Raw genomic sequence first — 18,612 nt, forward strand, 5'->3', positions numbered from 1 at the left:
GTTCTTTGGGGTGCCTGGCTGGCTCAATCCGTAAAGCATGCAACTCTTGATCTTGGGGACATGAGTTTGAGCCCCATGTTGTGCATAGAGATTACTTAAACAAATAAATATTTTTTAAAAGTTCTTTCTTCATTCTGCTAGCAAGAATGAAAAGAGAAAATAGCGAATATTACCAATATCAGGACGCAAAAGGGAACATCACTCCAGATCCTATACATAAAAAGATAATAAGGAAGTATTAGGAACTACTTAATGCCAATAGATTCAACAACTGAGATAAAACGGACATATTCTTCCAAATACACAATTTAGCAAAACTAACACAGAAAGAAATAGAAAACTGAAATAGTCCTGTATCAATGAGACACATTCAATTTGAAATTTAAAAACATGCTAACAAAGATTACTCCAGGTCAGCTCAAACTGCTGGCCTGGTAAATTCTGTGTAACATTTAAGGGAAAGTAACACCAATCTTATACAAACTCTTTCCAAAAATAGAGGAAGAGGGACCACCTCCCAATATATTTGATGAAACCAGCATACACCTAACGCGCAAGTCAAATCAAGACATTACAAGAAATACTACACGCTGTTGTCCTTCATGAAATACTCTCAGAAATCCTTAACAGAATGTCAGCAAATTGACTTAGCAATATATAAAAAGAAAAACTGTCATGACCAAGTAGGGTTTATCCCTGGAATAGAAGATTGGTTTAACCTGCGAAAATCAGTAATTGTACTATAGCAATCCAATTAACAATTAGGGCACAAGACTTTTGGTAGACTCACGCTGGTGGTCCCTGATGAACTGTGGCTCCCTGAATTCATGCCCTCGTATAGTCTCTCTACATTGACTCTGGGTTTGGAGAGGTGATTTATCTTGCCCTGTGGAGCATTCGTTAGCTAGTGTGGTGTAAAAAGATAAGCTCTTGCACTTTGGGTTATGGCCTCTGAATGCTCCTTCTTGGAGCTCTGATGCAAAGTGATCTGGCCACCTAGATGGGGAACCCATGGAGAGAGACCCCTGGCCAGCCTCCTCCTGGTCCAGCCATCCCAGCTGAGGCACCTGAGATGTATATTAAGCCATCTCGGATTTTTCAGCCCCAGTTGAGGCTTCAGATGACTGCAGCCCGAATCAAAACACCTGCCCAGATGAGCCTAGTTCAGAATGCAACTAGAATAGTAAGCAAATAAATGGTTACTCTTAAGCCACGAATTTTTGTGGTGGTTTGTCACATAGTGACAGATTGTTGCAACAAGGCTTAGACTGAGATTTCACAAAAGAGCACATGCCAATGGCCACTAAGCCCATGAAAAGGGATTCAACGTCACTGGTTGTTAGGAAACTCCGACTGCGCCACCCAGGCGCCCCATATATTTGATTTTTTTTTGACAAGCCTACTTTACAGGTGATGAGTGATAAATCTTACCTCAGCCATTCTAGTGATAGGACATGCGATTTCACTGTGGTTTTCATTTGGAGTTTCCACGATGAGGAAAGTATCAAAATTTAAACTTAAAACTTCTGTATTTCATTCGTTGTGCATGTGTTTGCATCAATCTTGCTTTGATCAGTCGGTCAAGTGTCCAACCTTGGCTCGGGTCAGGATCTCACAGGTCCGGAGTTCGAGCCCCGCGCGGGGCCCTGTGCTGACGGCTCAGAGCCTGGAGCCTGCTTCGATTTCTGTGTCTCCCTCTCTCTCTGCCCCTCCCCTGCTCACGCTCTGTCTCCGTCTCTCTCTCAAAAATGAATGACCATTAGGGGCGCCTGGGTGGCGCAGTCGGTTAAGCGTCCGACTTCAGCCAGGTCACGATCTCGCGGTCCGTGAGTTCGAGCCCCGCGTCAGGCTCTGGGCTGATGGCTCGGAGCCTGGAGCCTGTTTCCGATTCTGTGTCTCCCTCTCTCTCTGCCCCTCCCCCGTTCATGCTCTGTCTCTCTCTGTCCCAAAAATAAATAAACGTTGAAAAAAAATTAAAAAAAAAATCAAATATAGATCTCATCAAGCCACTAGATCCAACTACCAACTAATAGGACTTTCAGAGGAGAGAGGGACATGTGGCCTGCAACCATGGAGATGAAATTAGCAATGACAGGGAAACTCCATCAGACAAAATGATCTGGTTTCATTCACGAGGGAATTACAAAAAGAAGGGAAAACAACTATAGAAAGAGAACCAAAGACTAAACAAAATTCAGCAGCACATTAAAATGAAAGAAAAGCAGACAAAGGGAGCCAGGATGTTAGTTGTATTGGCAGGTGGACGGTCGGGGGTGGGGGGGGGGGATCATGATTGGGAGGGGGCATGTGGAGAGTTTCTGGGGTGAGTGACAAGGTTTTGCCTTCCAACAGGTGTTTGCTTTATTACGGTTTCATTAATCCGTACATTTGTTTTATGTGGCTTCCTATATTTGTGTTGTATTTAACCATTAAAAATAAAAAAAGTTTATTAAGAAGCCATCCAGAAGATGTGATAAATGTGCAGAGATTCCCCAGGCTCCCAGAAATTGTGATTCAGTGTTGCCTGAACGAGGCTCCCCAAACCGCCACACTTAAGAAACTCCCAGATGTTTTTATGCAGTCATCCGCAGATGCATTTTGAGAAACGCTGGTGAAGGTGCTGGGGATCCAGGGAAGGAGTTCACAGAATGACCGTCCGTTTTCACTTTAGAAAGATCCTTCTGAGGACTGTGGAGGGTGAGTTAGAGGAGCCTGGGGACTGACTCATAAGGCAGGAAGATGACAGAGTTCTGGCAATTAGAGCAGTGGCTTTGGGATGGGGTGGTATGCAAAATCAAGATATGTTAGAGCTTAGGGGCACCTGGGCTGCTCAGTCTGTTAAGCGTCCGACATCGGCTGAGGTCATGATCTCGCGGTCCGTGAGTTCGAGCCCCGCGTCGGGCTCTGTGCTGACAGCTTGGAGCCCGGGGCCTGCTTCGGAGTCTCCCCTTCTCTCTGCCCCTCCCCTGCTTGACTCTGTCTATTTGTCTCTCAAAAATAAATAAGCATTTAAAAAAATTTAAAAAAGAGAGAGAGATATTAGAGCTTCAAAAAACATTTCCAAATTCCCAACAGATACGATTCTTTGGGATTTGGGTATGAGATAACAGAATCTCAGGAAATTTTCTGACATTCCTTAAATCATACAGTATGTCATATTTTTCCTAACACTTTATGTGTTTTGGAAAAATAATGATTGACCATAATAATAAACAGTGAACATTTTTCTGTAAGAAGGCTATAACATTTCAGAGGTTTTCTATTTTAAAAATTATAGTAATAAATGCATAGCTTATTATTATAATGGGATAATGTAATATGACAAGATGATATATGTCAATAAAATGTAAAAATGATCTCTACCTAAAAACTGCTAGAACTGATTCATGAATTCAGCAAAGTTGCAGGATATAAAAATGATCTCTACCTTATACAGACATTTGATCATAAAACACATTATAAAGGGAAACATTGGGGCACCTGGGTGGCTCTGCTGGTTGGGCATCTGACTCTCGATTTCAGCTCTGGTCATGATCTCACGGTTCAGGAGATCCAGCTCTGAGCTGACAGTGCAGAGCCTGCTTAGGATCCTCTCTCTCGCTCTCTCAAAATAAATAAATATTTTAAAAAAAAGAATGTAGATCTAATTTTTAAAAAGAGCCCAGGGTGCCTAGGTGGCTCAGTCGATTGAGTATCCAACTCTTGATTTTGGCTCAGGACATGATCTCATGGTTCGTGAGATCAAGCCCTTCATCAGGCTCTATGCTGACAACATGGAGCCTGCTTGGGATTCTCTCTCTCTCCCTCTCTTCTCTCTCTTTCTGCCTCTCCCCCTACACATGCTCTCTCTCTCTCTCTCTCTCTCAAAATGAAAAAGCATTAAAAAATGTCTAAAACAATAAAATAAAATAAAAAGCAGAACGTTAACTCAAAGCAAATGCCAAAGAGAAATTATTTTTAAGATGGAATGATAATATCATGAATGTTTACTATTTAAAAGTCCTCCTTAAAATGAAAATTTAGAACACCTAACGTAGTAACTGCCTTTGAGCTTTGTGTTTATGATAAATATTTCAGAAGTGGAAATGCTTATTTCATTTCGCATTGAGGCTGGTTGAATTAAGTGTGTGTCCAAACATATCTTCAAGTGGGGTATTAGGGTACACATTGCTTCATACAACTTTCCTTTTTTTTATGATGAAATATTTTGCTTTACAAAGAATAGAGCCTATGGCAAATATTCAAACACTGGGAAATGTCAGCTAACACAATTGGGCAGTGTTCAAGTTACATGTCGAAATTGCCACGTTAGGTACTTATTTTGCTTCCAAAATGTATTCTTTCTTGGAACACCACTCATAGAAGTGGAAGAAGGCATACTTATTCTATGTATACAAACTTATAAATATTCATTCTAAACACGCTTCCACACATTTGCAAGGGTGGCTCACCACTGGCCGCAGACAGGGTCACAAACACACACTTATAGCTCGGCGACAGCTTATAACTCCAGTTCTCTCCTGCATGCTCCTGTCCCAGCTCCCAGAAATGTCAACGTTGACCTTTGACTCCACATTCCAGCATTTCCTGCTCTAGCTTTCGACAGGTCAGTGAGTTCCTTCAGACCAGAAACAACTCAAGTTTGAACGTTAAGCCTTGACGGTAACAGGAGACTGATCCTAGCTCTTCCTGCCGCTGGAGGTTGGTGTCACCCAAGCCAAGAGAGGAGGACTTTGGAGGGCAGAGTGGCCAGCTGTGTAAGGTGGGGGTTGAGAGAAGATGTGGATTCACAGAGAGAAGGTCAACGGCACTACCCTCCTGAGAACTGTCTGCCCTGGCCGCTGTGCTTCTCCACGGATCGCCATGGGCTGGAGCGTCACTGGGCTCCACGGAGTCTGGAACCCCAAATCTTGCAGAGCCTCAGGGCCTTTGCAGTGCTGTTCCCTCCCCCTGGAGTGTCTTTCCCAACCCTCTCGGCCATCAGGTCTCTCCTCACATGTCATCTCCCAAACACCCTCTCCAGCCACTCCCTCTTAATTCCTCCACAGCACCCATTTACTTGTTTAGTATCTGCCCCCCCTCCCGAACCGCCAAAACGGCAGCCCCGCAGGAGCAATGCTGTCTCCTGGCCTATTTCCTGCTGAATCCCAGCGCCTAAAACCGCGTCTGGTACAGAGTGGGTGTTCCAGGAATGCTTACTGAATGAATGAACACCTGAGCGGATGGAGGCCAGAGGTACAGACGGAATTTTAAAGACACCTCTCTTGGCTTCCATTTTCTCACTTGTCAAAGCGGGGAGTGAGGGGCGCCTGGGTGGCTCAGTCGGTTAAGCGTCCGACTTCAGCTCAGGTCACGATCTCGCGGTCCGTGAGTTCGAGCCCCGTGTCAGGCTCTGGGCTGATGATGGCTCAGAGCCTGGAGCCTGCTTCCGATTCTGTGTCTCCCTCTCTCTCTGCCCCTCCCCCATTCATGCTCTGTCTCTCTCTGTCTCAAAAATAAATAAAAACATTTTTAAAAATTGTTTAAAAAAAAAAGCGGGGAGTGAGAACTCCCACCAAACCCTTGCAACAAGGCGTTGTTGGGCCGGGCCGTGAATCCTTAGTGGCCCAAGCGAATCCTGAGCACTGTCCGTCCGGATGCAATACCACGAGTAGCCAGTGGGTGGCAGCAAGTCACCACAGTTTAACTGGACAAGGCCTTGGTCCCTCCCGAGGCACGAAACACCTGAGATTTAATCCCCCAGCTGCCCAGCTTGGTTTTGTTTTTGTTTTTGTTTTTGTTTTTTCCCACCATCTGGGACGCATGACTTTCTTCAACTTAGCGTGCACGCCCCTGCTGCCCTGACATTGACCCTGCATGTGAATTCTAACCCCAGCTCTGCCGCTCATCGCTAGGTGCCCAGGTCCCTTCGCTTCTCCGAAGTGGGGGGTCATCGCGAAGGAGTCTCCAGCAGATGTGTCTGTGGAAGGACAGTATGTGGGGTCGCGAGAGAGCTTGGAGGACTGCAGGGGCTTTGGGGGTAGCCAGCCATAAATGGAGACTGGACCGCAGAGCCCTCCGCTGTGCCCCTGCACCCAGGCAGCCGAATGTGGATGAAGACAAAACACACCGAATGTCCGGCCTCACTCCGGGTTGCCCCCCACACACCTCGGTGGGCAAGGCAATCGCGCCCCATGTCACTGGCCCATTCACTCTCGCCCTCTTGTGACTTCCCCATGTCTGCCCCTCTCCTCCAAACACCTGCCCCCTCCCTCTCCGCCTGGATCTTGGATCTTGTTTTTCACCGAGAAGACAGAACCAATCAGAAGAGAACCCCACTCTCTCCCGAGGACCCTCAGGGTGCCACTGTGTGCCCTGCCTTCTGTTAGCTGGGATGAGCCGTCTGAGCTCCCACCCAGGGCACTGGAGTCTCGCCCCCCCCCCCCCCGACCGCGTTGGTAACCGTCTCCTCTCTTCTGCATCTTATTTTCCCTGCCAGCCAGCACAGCATCCTCCTGAGCCTACAAACAAGCAGTAATATTGCTCATCTTCAACCTCCTGACGGGACCTGCCCTTCTCCTGGCCACCCTCCCATAGTCCGCAGCCCGAGTCCGACACAAGTCCCTGGAAGCCGTGCCCTCGCCCACCCTCTCACCCGTCCTCTCTGGACCTCACCTCCGCCACCTTCCTATTCTCTTGCACCGAAAGCCTCTGGTAAAGACCACCGGTGGCCTCCCCGTCCCCCTCCCCCTCCCCCACCGACAGGCGTTCCCTCTTTGAAATGTGCCTTGTGCCTTCTCTAGCTCCGCTCGCTTCCCCGTTGGCCTGGAAGCCAGTGCCCAGTGCCCCCCGCCACCCACCTGTGTATGCCCTGTCCTGAGGCCTGGCCCTGGCCCTGGAACCAGATACTTGTGTGTGACTCCATCTGGAGGCTGGACAGACCTCTCCAACTTGACTTGTCAAAGCTGAGCTCTTGATTTGAACCCCTTCTGACCTGCTGCTCCTCCCCGGGGTCCCTGTTCCCCTACCAGCAACTCTGGCCCAGAGCCCGGGAGTCGTCCTTGACTCCTCTCCTTGCCCCGGGTACCCCAGCTGGCCCCTCAGCAAATTCTCTTGCCAGGACCTTTCCACCCTGCCCTGGACTGGCCACGTCTCACTACCAAACGCCGTGAGCACCCGTCTTTCCCCAAGCTGGCAAGAACCTCCTCCCTTTCTCTCTGCACTCCCACCGCGCGCACCTGCTCAACCCCTCCAGGGCCTGCCCTCCAGCTCAGAACAAAGTCAAAGCCCTGCCTTACCTTGAGGCCTGATCAATCCACCCTGGGCCCTCCTCTTCCTCCTCTCCCGGCACCTGCCCTCACTCACTCTGCCCACTCACATTCATCCCCTTGCCTTTTTTCTTTTTTCTTTTTTCTTTTTTTAACAGTCTCCATCCCTGGCCTGGAACTTTCAGGTTGCCATGCCTGGGACTCTTGTGACCCAGCAACCCCACGGGCCCTCGCTCGCGGCCCTTGGGTCTCTGCTCCCACGCCACCCCTCAGGCCAGCCTCCCCTGCGTCCTCCCACCTAAAATAGCACATCTTCCTTCATTCACCATCCTCTGGCTCTGCTTTGTTTTTCCTCACAGCATTTATTGCCTCCACTGTAGTTTGTGATGTATTTATATGTCTGTGCATGCTGTCTCTTTTCCCAACGGGAAGGTTCGCTCCGTGAGCGTGGGGTCTTGTCCGTCTTTTCGTTGTGTGTTACCTGTGCCTGGAACAGCGCCAGGCACACGCTCGGCCCTCAGATTTCTGCTGAGTGGATGGATAGATGGGTGGATGGATAACCACAATCACAGCATCAGAGGGCAAAACGGAAAACACACCAACGTTTCTTGCATCTGAATCAAACTTTATGTTTTCCCTAAAGCCCACTCATGTCTCTGCCTCCAGACACCTCTGAGGGGGTTGGCGTGGATGTTTCCACCCCCAATTCTCAGGCACCGGGAGATGAATTGGGGACAGGTTGTCTGAAGGCCGTCTGAGCCCTCTGGCTTTCTAGGGCGGCGTCTGGGGGCCATCCCTTCCCATGTATGTGGGGGACAATTCTCTTTAGTCCAGGGATGCTGGGAGATCCCACTGGTGTTGGCCGAGGGGGGCTGACTCCGGCGGACGGGGAGGACCATTGCAGAGGCTGGGGATCGGAGAAAGTCTCATCAGCAGAAGCTTAAAAGGGACACAGGACACAGGAGGTGGGTGGCTTTGGCCTCTGGGCCCTCACTTGCTGAAGGAATGTGGCCAGTCATCCTGACCTGTCCCCACCCTCACCTCTGCCAACCTCCTCCCCTGTAATACTCATTTCCTTTTTGAGCTCAGAACTCCCCCAAATACTGTTTTTTAAGGTTTTAGCATGCCCAGAGGACACACAGTAGTGTCCACCCTATTTCGGACTTGGTTATATTCATACCTTGTCCATCCAACCTTGCACCCTGGGGGTTTCTAAGGCTGAGGCCAGGCCCGAGGCACTCACTTGGCCCATTAGCTGTGTGGCCAGATGCTATGTGGCTCCCTGAGGATGCCCAGACCATGGGGCTGGCCCGGGACCAGGGGCAGCCAGAGGCGGGGCCCTGGGCGTGAACGGACCTTGCTTGAGGATTTGCACTATATGACTTCTTCCTCTCAACAACCCTGGGTGAGGGGGGATACTAATATTATCCTCTCTTCACAGATGGGGAAACCGAGGCACTGCCAGCACTGTTCCTCTGTGGCGGAGCCTGGCTTCCTCCCAGGCCCGTCTGAGCACTCCAAAGCCAGTGCTCTCACCACTAGACTGGGTGCCCGTAGCTCATGCAGACCTTTCTGGAACCACACAGGGCTCACTAACTGAATGAAAGGAAGGGGGAAAGATCTCAAGGTACCGCTCAGTGCAGGCTGCCTCCCAGCCTAGGACATAGCCTCCGGGGCCACTTGTTGTAAAGCCGCAAGGTTCTCAGCCCCCGTCCCCAGGACCAAGGTCTGGGGTGGGGTGGGGAGGGGGTCAGGGGCAGGCGGGGGCGGGGTGTGTCTGCCAGAGGAGCCGGCCTAGACATCAGGTCCACTTTGGGAGATAAACAATTTTGAACCTTGAAAGTTGCCTTGTCACTTCAGAAGCACCCAAACCTCTCGCCCACCCCTGTGGCGGCCCCCCACGCCCACCCCACGTGTCCCCGCGTGGACATACCACGGAGTCTGGAGCATCTCCACCACCACCTCCCAGCCTAAGGTGCCGTCCCCAGCAGGCTCCTGTGGGAAGATTGCACCAGTAAAGGAAGGTTCTAGAGTCCCCTCTGCACCTCAGGGGGTGAACCTTAGGGTGGGCAGAGAGGGGACCCTGGGGCAGAGGCTGTGAGGGACCTGGAAGCTGCTAGGGGAGGAAACCAGGGAGCCGTCACAAACGGAGCAGAGTGGGGCCTTGACCACGGGACTGAGGGTCAGCTGGGGCCCTAGGGCTGCCTGATCTTGCCCTCAAAGGCGTGTGCACATCAGAGCTGTTGGAGCCACCCAGGTGGGGAGAGGCTGTGACAGGGTCAAAGCCAAAGGCAGAGGCCAGTGTCAAAGATCAGTCAGACCATTTGAGCTTTGCTGGGGCCAGCGGCGGGGAGTAGGGTATTTCCTGGGCCTAGGGCCCCAGAGCTTAGCCACAAGCTCCTCTCGCCAAGCTCAGACCCTGTGGAGATCCCCTCAGTGGCCTGTCCCTTCTCTCTCCTTCCAGACACCTGAGCTCGGGTTCCATGGCGTAGTAGGTGGAGGCAGGCGGGAAGCCATTGAAGGTGGAGCTCATAGAGGACGTATAAGCGCCCATGGAGGGGAAGACAAGCCAGTCACCCACATCCAGCTCCGGCAGCTGCACCTCCTCTTGGAAGAGCTTGTCAAAGGCATCACACGTGGGACCGTACAGGGTGCAGGGGAAGAGGGGTGGGTCCAAGCAGAGCTCCTGCAGGGAGCAAAGGGCAGGGACTCAGAGAACCCCCTGGTTCCCCCAGCCTGCTCCCTGGGCTGGTGGGGCACGCGCCCAGGGCCCGAGCAGGAAGGCACCAGCAAGGACCCTACCGGCCACCCATAAAGACCAACCCCGCCTTCATGGAGTTCGTATTCTAGCAACACATTCCAACTCTGCCAGTTCACAGATGCAGGCACGGATGGGACTTGGCTTTCCCCTACAAAATGAGAGGGTTTTATTCCATAATCACTCGTGGGGATCACCTGGGGAGTTTTAACCAAGGACCGATGCCAGGGTCTCGACCCATCTGGAATTCTGATTTCAGTGGTCTAGGGCATCGCCCGGGCACTGGGGTGTTTCAAAGCTCTCCAGGTGATCTAGTGTGGATCAGAGTGTGAGACTCTCCCCTTCCTAAGCCTCCTGCATCGGCCGCACTCAGGGATTCCGGAAACACAAGTGCGTGCATGCAGAGACGTACGTGGAAACACGCATCGCCAAACAGACACGCACGCGCACCGCTGCAGACTCACGGACCTGCCCCCACCCACCCGCACAAGCGCAGATCAGCAGGCCCACACAAAGAAACGCACACATACAGAATCACACATGCAGATACACGTAGGCACCCCGGTGTGTGTCCTTGTGCAAGCACGTGGAATGACCACCTGCAAACCACAGAGGGTCTGAGGTCCTTTACCTCCCCACCTGGCTGCAAGCACCCCTGCCTCTCAGGACTGGGGGCCGGACTTAGGGGCCTTAGCGTCCAGGACGGCCAAAGCCACACCCTTACCTTCACCACAATGGGCGTGCTGGGGGCAGGTTCCCTGAGGAAGACGCGGAAGATGCCGTAGTGGCCATCGTTGAGATAGTACAGCAGTTTCCGGCGGCCTCCTGGGAGTGGGGTGAGGGCAGGACGGTGATGTGCTTGGCCAGTCTCCCCGCTGACCCTCAACCCCTGAGCGCAGCGCCCTTGGGAGGGGCCCAGACCCGCTGCCAGTGCTGGTAACACCTGTTCTCTGTCTCAGGGGTCTTCTGGAGCCCAAGCAAGGTGGGGGCCTGTCTTCCGGGCTCCCGCCGCCCCTTCTGCCCAGCCAGCTCACCCGCCTCCCCCATGCCGTCCCCCGACAACCACACTGGAGGCTCTCCCCCTGACTTCTGCTTGCTCCTCCTGCCCCACGCACCCTGGTCCTTCCCCCGTGGCCCTGCGAGCCATGCCCGGTCTCCTATTTCTAGGGAACCGTGACTAACTGGCCTCCGGGACAGTTATCTCCATGCCTGCATATCTTCTGTTACCTGATGAAAACAAACCTCAGATACATTTGAAAACAGTGTCTGACCCTGACAGTCACAGACTGGAGCCCGACTCTCACCTCCCTCCGCCTAAATACTCTGCCTCCGTTGATGTTGCTGGAGCAAACACGGGTAGTGGCTTTCTCGTAGCCCCGTCACACTCCTGGTGCGTATTGAGCTGGGGTCACCCGGGCCCGTCAGATCTGTCAGACGTGACCCACTACCGAGCCAGTTTCTTCACAGCCACTTAGTCTGTCCGCAGAGTATTGCTTCCTTGAATCTAAACTCGGGATTGTACACTGACCTCTGTTTTTTTTTTTTTTTTAATTTGTAATTTATTTATTTATTTTGAGATAGCGGGTGGGGGAGGGCCAGAGAGAGAGAGAGAGAGAGAGAGAATCCCAAGCAGGCTCTGCCCTGTCAGCGCAAAGCCTGTTTGGGACTCTCTCTTCCCCTCTCTTTCTGCCCTCCCCCCACTTGCTCTCTCCCTCTCTCTCTCTCTCTCTCTCTCTCTCAGAAATAAAGAAATAAACGAGAATTTGTCTTTACTCGGTATGTTTTTCGTTGCAGGAGTCTGCCCCTGCTAGAAAGCACTTGCTCGAAGAATTTCAGAGGCACAGCAGCACAGTGGTGTCTGTGACCTCACGAGCTGTAGCCCGTGACTTTGCCTCTGTAAACACAATATGCATTCACTGACCGCTCAGGAAGGGTAGAGGCTTCGCCCTGGTTCTCTACCTCCCAGGCTATTTGAGAACAGCACGATAGTGATATTAACAGGTTCATTTCTACTCCCATTAGGCACCAGGGGTGCAGCCCAGACCCCCTGTCCGTCCTCTCCCCCCAGGGCCTGGGAACATCTGGACAGTGCCCTCCCCACCCAGTGCTGGCCCACACACCAGACTCCAGCACAGCCTTCTTGGCAATGATGTTGATGGCAGCCATGCAGACAGACGCCGCATAGAAGCGTCCAGGCTCCGCGATGATCTCAACACCACTCCCCTCGGGGAAGTCCTGGGCCAGGGCGGCATTGATCACTCTCGCCATCTACAGGGACAGAGGACCCTAAGGTGACCAGTCCCTATGTGGGGGCTTTACCTGCATCATCCCCCTCCATTCCCATAACAGCACTGTGGAAAGTGTTATCGTCCCCCCTTGACCAGCAAGGAAACAGAAACGGAGGCCCAGAGAGGGGAAGGGACTTGTCCAAGGACACACAGCAAGTCTAGTGCTCTGAGATGTCTGAATTTGGAACCACGGCAATCAAGACAAACCCCAGCCACATGCATGCACGTGACTCAGTTCCAAGAACTCGCCCTACACACAAACACACACACCCACTGTCCCCTGGACCCAGCCCAGGTTCCCTCTCGTCCTCCTCTCTGACCTCCTCAAACTGAGGCTCACAGCCTTCCCCTCCGGGGAAGCCCCCTCCGATGTCCAGGAGGCTCATGTCATGCCCGAACGCTCGGCCCATCTCAAATACACGCCGGCAGTCAGCGATGGCCTGCCTGAAGCTGTGCGGTGTTCGGCAGTTCGAGCCCACGTGGAAGCTGGACACGTGTCAAATGACACGTGGGGAACCACACATGGAAACACAAGGGTCAGTAAGAAGAGGGACGTTCAGAAACACCAACGGGGGTAAGATGTGGAGACCAGCACGCATATACACAGCAAGACACGTGTGACTACATCGGCCCACAGAAACGTGCAACCTGGGACATACACGTGCGTGTCCCCAGGGACACATGCATTGCACGGGACAGGCCCGGAATCGGGGTGCTCGAGGTTGTGCGGCAGTCACTTCTCTCAGCTGCCGCCTCCCAGTGCTCCCAGCCTCAGAAGGGGAGCTGCGGGGCTCCCCTTCTGTGAACAGAACCCCAAATCGCAGGGCGGGCTGGGGGACCAATCAGGGCCAGGTAGGGTGAGGCGAGTGAGGCCCTCTCCTCAGGTGCGAAATTTAAGGCAGTGCCTGAACACTAAGCCATCAAGATAAGTAACATTGAATGCGATCTTTTTTTCAATTTCTCTTCAATTTTTTTAATGGTCATTCATTTTTTTTTTAATTTTTTTTTCAACGTTTTTTATTTATTTTTGGGACAGAGAGAGACAGAGCATGAACGGGGGAGGGGCAGAGAGAGAGAGGGAGACACAGAATCGGAAACAGGCTCCAGGCTCCGAGCCATGAACCCAGAGCCCGACGCGGGGCTCGAACTCACAGACCGTGAGATCGTGACCTGGCTGAAGTTGGACGCTTAATCGACTGCGCCACCCAGGCGCCCCTAATGGTCATTCATTTTTGAGAGAGAGACGGAGACAGAGCGTGAGCAGGGGAGGGGCAGAGAGAGAGGGAGACACAGAAATCGAAGCAGGCTCCAGGCTCTGAGCCGTCAGCACAGCGCCCCGCGTGGGGCTCGAACTCCGGACCTGTGAGATCCTGACCCGAGCCAAGGTTGGACACTTGACCGACTGATCAAAGCAAGATTGATGCAAACACATGCACAACGAATGAAATACAGAAGTTTTAAGTTTAAATTTTGATACTTTCCTCATCGTGGATTTTTTTGCATTAATTTTGTTTTTTTTTTTTTTAAATATTGTATGAAAGTGTTATTCATGTAGAGTACTAAGCGTTTTGATGCCCCCTTAAATTTTGCACCCAAGGCAAGTGCCTTGGAGATTCAGAGTGTGCTTCCCAGGCAGGGAAAACCAGTGCTCTCACCTGGTTCCGACCACAGCCAAGCCCAGGTCCCTGGCAGACTTGAGCAGACGTTCACACGCCTCCAGGCTTGCCCCGAACTTGGCGCTCAGGGGAAAGATGCTCTCGCTGTCCTCGGTCAACAGCCGGAGGACCAGCCTGGGAGAGGGGTGTGAGAGATGCCAAGGGTTCTTACACACATGAGTCCCGAGGCCTGGATGGTTTATCATCCCGCCCCCGCCCCCCCAATCTCTCTCCACGTTCCCACCCGCCCCTGCCTAGTTCCTCTGGACTGTCCAGCCACGGAATGCCAAGGAACTAAAACACTCACCACTTACAGACTTTTGCTCAGGCAAGAAGAAGCAGGAAAGCAATAAAATGATAAATACACCTTCTGTAGGTCTCCATGCTACAGGATCAGAGACGTTAGATAACTTTCCCAAGACCACACAGCACGTGCAAATGAAGCTGAGACGTGAGCCCAGGTCTCCCTGACTCTGATGTGAGTGCTTTTTTCATTAAGGTCCCCTGACCCTAGACCTCCTAATGCCAGGCTTTGCCCAGTGTCTACGCAGACATAAGCAGTGCTTTTTTTTTTTTTTTTTTTTTTTGTGGCACCAGTGTGCGCCAGGGAAGGCATTGGGCCCACTGAGTCAAATTCTTAAACTTTGCTGCTTGAGTCTCTCTCCCAAGTCACCCCATGGGACCACCTTCATCTGGTTGCGGAGGAGGCCCAACTCCCCTGGCAGGGGCCCCAGGCCAGCTGGTCCTTGCTCCGCCTGTCTCCGCCTGCTTGTACCACCCCGCTGGTCTCACCTGGCCCCAGGGTAGTGCCAGGCCACCTTGGTCAGCTCCTCCTCGCTGTCGAAGGTCAGGAGCCGCACCCTGTGGCGGGCAGCATACTGGATGTGGGAGACAGGCTTGCAGGGGTTGGCGTAGATGATGCGTGAGGGGGCCACGCCCAGGCCCAGCACTTGATCCAGCTCCACCTGGCAAGGGTGACACAGCCAGGAGCTGGCTCGCTGCCCCTCCCCCCGCAAGGGGCTGCCCTTGACCGAACCCGTACTCTGCACCCGGCACCGCGCTGGGCACATATGTGCTATTTAGGCTCCTAGACGACTCCGAGCAAGGCGCAGTTGGTCCCAGTTTAAAGAGGAAGAACCTGGGGTTCAGGTGACATGGCTGTGCCCATGAACCCAAAGCCTGTGGTCCCTCCACTCACTGGTTGCCTGCCGGGTCGCATGGCCCAGTGGAAGGCCGACCACCCATGGTTCATTCGTTTATTCCCTCAAAGACAGGTGTCAGCCAGGGTTCTAGGTGCCGCAGTCCCCAGCCCCAGCTCCCTAGCGGCTGGCCTTTCCCCCAGGAAGTGTCAGGCCTGTGACGGCAGCAGGGGACACAGGCTCACCTGGCTGGCGCAGTCAAAGCCGGTGCCCAGGGTGTCCAGAACACGCAGCACCCACACACTGCTGTTGCACTTTACCGCATAGAAGGGCGAGACCCGTGGCAGGGCCTGGCAGAAGGCCCGGTGACGGCTGGCCAGCACACCCAGGTCAGCTACCATGAAGGGGTCTCGGTGGTCCTGGAAGGGCAGGGAAGGAGGGCAGGGAGGCTGGGTAGTGGGCACTCACTTCACTTTCACGACGACTCAACGTGGTAAGTACTATCGGCACCACCATTTTAGAGACGGGGAAACGGGCTCGGAAACACAAAGTCACTGGTTCAAGGTCATGCAGCAAGTACAAACAGGATTTGACCCCAGGTCTTTTTTTTTTTTTTTTAAGTTTATTTATTTATTTTGAGAGAGAGAGAGAGAGAGAGAGAATGCGTGGGGGAGGAACAGAGAGAGAGGGAGAGAGAATCCCAATCAGGCTCCGCACTGTCGGCTCAGAGCCCGACACAGGGCTCGATCTCATGAACCAAGAGATCTTGACCTGAGCCGAAGCTAAGAGTTGGACGCTTCACCGACCGAACCACCCAGGCGACCCCTGACTCCAGATCTTCTAACGCTTTAAACAGGGAGACAAGGGGCTCCGGGGTGGCTCAGTGAAGTGTCCGACTTCGGCTCAGGTCATGATCTCACGGTCCGTGAGTTCGAGCCCCGCATCGGGCTCTGTGCGGATGGCTCAGAGCCTGGAGCCTGCTTCCGATTCTGAGTCTCTGTCTCTCTGCCTGCCCCTCTCCTGCTCATGTTCTGTCTCTCTCTCTCTCTCTCTCCCAAAAATAAACAAACATTAAAAAAAAAATTAAACGGGAGACATGAGGGCAATAGTCTTTGTAGATCAAAGAGAGGACGAAACGGCTCCAACCCTCAACTAGGCAGCCTGGCGCTGGATAAAATTCCACGTGATGATGGGAGGTACAAAAAGGGGACACAGAAAACTATTCCCTGACTGACCCCCAGCAGAGCTGAGGCTTGGAGTTAAGTCCTAGTAAACTGACCTATAAAACCACGAAATCGAAAGTCTTATTTCTTGTCCACCAAAGTAGGGACTGAGACTCCCCTTCTCTGCTCCTCACTCTCTTCCACCCCTCCCTCCCCTTCCCTCCCTGCCCCTCCCTCTCCCTCCTTCTCCCTCCTACTGAATCCGATAGCTCCTGGATCTTCTTCAGGGCCACCTGCCAGGCAGATTCCCCAGGCTCCAGTGCGATGAGCTCCTTTGGCCACACGCTTCCAGGGGGTCCTTGACTCTCCTTCGGCTTCCCAAGGGGGGTGCTGGTGCCCGACCCTTCAACAGATCCTTCCATCAGGCACAGTTCCGGAGTCCTGGAAAGGTTTTGCTCTAAGGACCTGGCCTCCTCCCTTCTCCCAGCTCCCTGCAAGTCCCAGGGGCCAGTGTTCCCAAGCCAGCCAGTCCTCGGCCCTCCTTTTTGCCACAAAGACCCCCATGGCGCCCTGGTAAATTTTCCCATCTGTAGCATGGGCCACTGGCCTGGGCTCTTCAGAGACAAAGGAAGCCCAAGCAAGATGCACACACCGTGTGTATAGAATAGAGGGCTGGCGTCCTCTCCCGGGCTCCTTCACACACATGTCCCCGTTCACAGGTGAGAAAACAGAGGCACAGGAAGGATAAGCGAGGAGTTCAAGATCTTCAGATTATGAGACTCAGAGCTGGGGCCCAAGAGATGATCTCATCCAACAAGCCCATTGTACACACAGGGACAAGAGGCTCAGAGAAAGGAGGAGACTCACGCACGGTCACCAAGAGGTCGGTGGCCGAGCTAGGACTGGCACCTGGGCTCCCTAGAGCTGCCACTGGACCTGCTGTTGGCCACACATCCCTGAGACTGAAGTGAGGGCAGCCTGCAGCCAGAGTCCTGACTCAGCACTTAGGGCCACACCCACGGTCCCCACTCCACACCCGGACCCGCCTGGTGTCCATCTCGACCTGCGTCCTCAGGCACAGCCCAAGGCACTGGGATCTATGGTGTCCTGAGCTTCTGGTAAATCCCTGAAGGAACATCAGACCTCAGCCCGGAGCTCAGGGGTTGTCCCTCCACACCTCAGCCACCCTGCCCGCTCAGCCTAAGCCTCCCAAGCCCAGAGAATAAGCCCCCCCTAGGTCACCCACATGGCAGACACATGGGGAGAAGTCAGATTCCTGTTAGATGTGACCATCAGCAAGGATCGGGGTTGAGAGACCCTGGAAACCCTGTCACCCACCGTCCCTCCTTCACGGATGGAGAATCCTGGGGCCCAAAGTCTCCAGATGACTCAGCAAACCTGGAGGTGAAGCAGGGACACAATCAGGACCTCAGGCTTCAGTTATGAGTCGGTTCCACTGCTTCAGAGCACGGGCTCGTCTCTCCTCAGGCCGTGTCTCTGCTCTCCGCCAGAGATTTAAATGCTTCACTGGAAGGTTCTCTGTCTACGTCACCCTCGCTTGGTGTCCAGGCACATACCATCCCCACCCTCTCCCTACCCTCCCTGTGTGGTCTTCCCAGGTCTCGCCAGTCACCTGCTGACCCACCTGCTGATACCGCTTTGAAGCTGCCCCACCTCTGGGGTGTCAGCTGTGGCCTCCTGTGGGCTTACACCCACCTCAGTGCTGTGACCCAGAGCCTTCTCTTCCTGTTTCAAGAAGGAGGGCCAGCAGGGAGTCTGCTGCTGCTGCTTCTTGGCCAGCCCTGCCCCACATTCTTCTTGCTTGAGGCCTCCCCGCCTTTCCCCCTCCCATCAAGAGTCAATGCCCCCACCCCCGCCCCATCTCCCTCAGGCTCCTGGGGCTTAAAAATCTAGGCAGGGTCACGGGGTGCCTGGGTGGCTCAGTCGGTTAAACGTCTGACTTCCACTCAGATCATGATCTTAGGGTTCGTGGGTTCGAGCCCCATGTCGGGCTCCGTGCTGACAGCTCAGAGCCTGGAGCCTGATTCAGATTCTGTGTCTCCCTCTCTCTCTGTCCCTCCCCTCCTCACGCTCTGTCTCTCAAAAATAAATAAACGTTACACAAAAAATCTAGAAGGGGCAACAGGAAGAGCCTGGATTTGAGGAGGGCATTGGGCTAATCCTATAACTTCTAGAGGCCTCAGGAATCCCACCTGTAAAATGGTGGGTGAGGGGAGAAAGAGCTAGACGAGGCCTTCTGCTGTGTGATTCCAAACAAGATGGCAAAGTCCTTGGTTTTGGAGAGACTCCCACCTACTCCCGCCCCAGACCGGTTCAGGTAGAACCTCCTTCTAGCTTAGTT

At 53.1% G+C, this 18,612-nt stretch overlaps 1 protein-coding gene across 1 annotated transcript; it reads right to left on the minus strand.

The window, feature by feature from the left end:
- Window positions 1-9,293: 9,293 nt before the first annotated feature.
- Window positions 9,294-16,672, minus strand: LOC125171775 (antizyme inhibitor 2-like). Its single transcript, XM_047868894.1, has 9 exons — window positions 16,508-16,672; window positions 15,333-15,506; window positions 14,741-14,913; window positions 13,949-14,083; window positions 12,614-12,779; window positions 12,126-12,273; window positions 10,730-10,830; window positions 9,716-9,933; window positions 9,294-9,363 (listed from the first exon to the last, which is right to left on the minus strand). The coding sequence occupies exons 1-9, from the start codon at window positions 16,670-16,672 to the stop codon at window positions 9,294-9,296; spliced, it is 1,350 nt and encodes a 449-aa protein (XP_047724850.1).
- Window positions 16,673-18,612: the final 1,940 nt, after the last annotated feature.

The sequence above is a fragment of the Prionailurus viverrinus genome, chromosome C1 (genome assembly GCF_022837055.1).
Source record: "Prionailurus viverrinus isolate Anna chromosome C1, UM_Priviv_1.0, whole genome shotgun sequence".
Lineage (NCBI taxonomy): Eukaryota > Metazoa > Chordata > Mammalia > Carnivora > Felidae > Prionailurus > Prionailurus viverrinus.

Bases quoted from the DNA above. Each gene is read 5' to 3' on its own strand.
- LOC125171775 (XM_047868894.1), bottom strand. From the start codon at position 16,672: ATGGAAGGATCTGTTGAAGGGTCGGGCACCAGCACCCCCCTTGGGAAG. The intron at 14,914-15,332 runs GTGAGCCTGTGT...CACCCTTGCCAG, and splicing joins GCTTTGACTGCGCCAGCCAG to GTGGAGCTGGATCAAGTGCT. The intron at 9,934-10,729 runs GTAAGGGTGTGG...TGCTCCCTGCAG, and splicing joins GCACGCCCATTGTGGTGAAG to GAGCTCTGCTTGGACCCACC.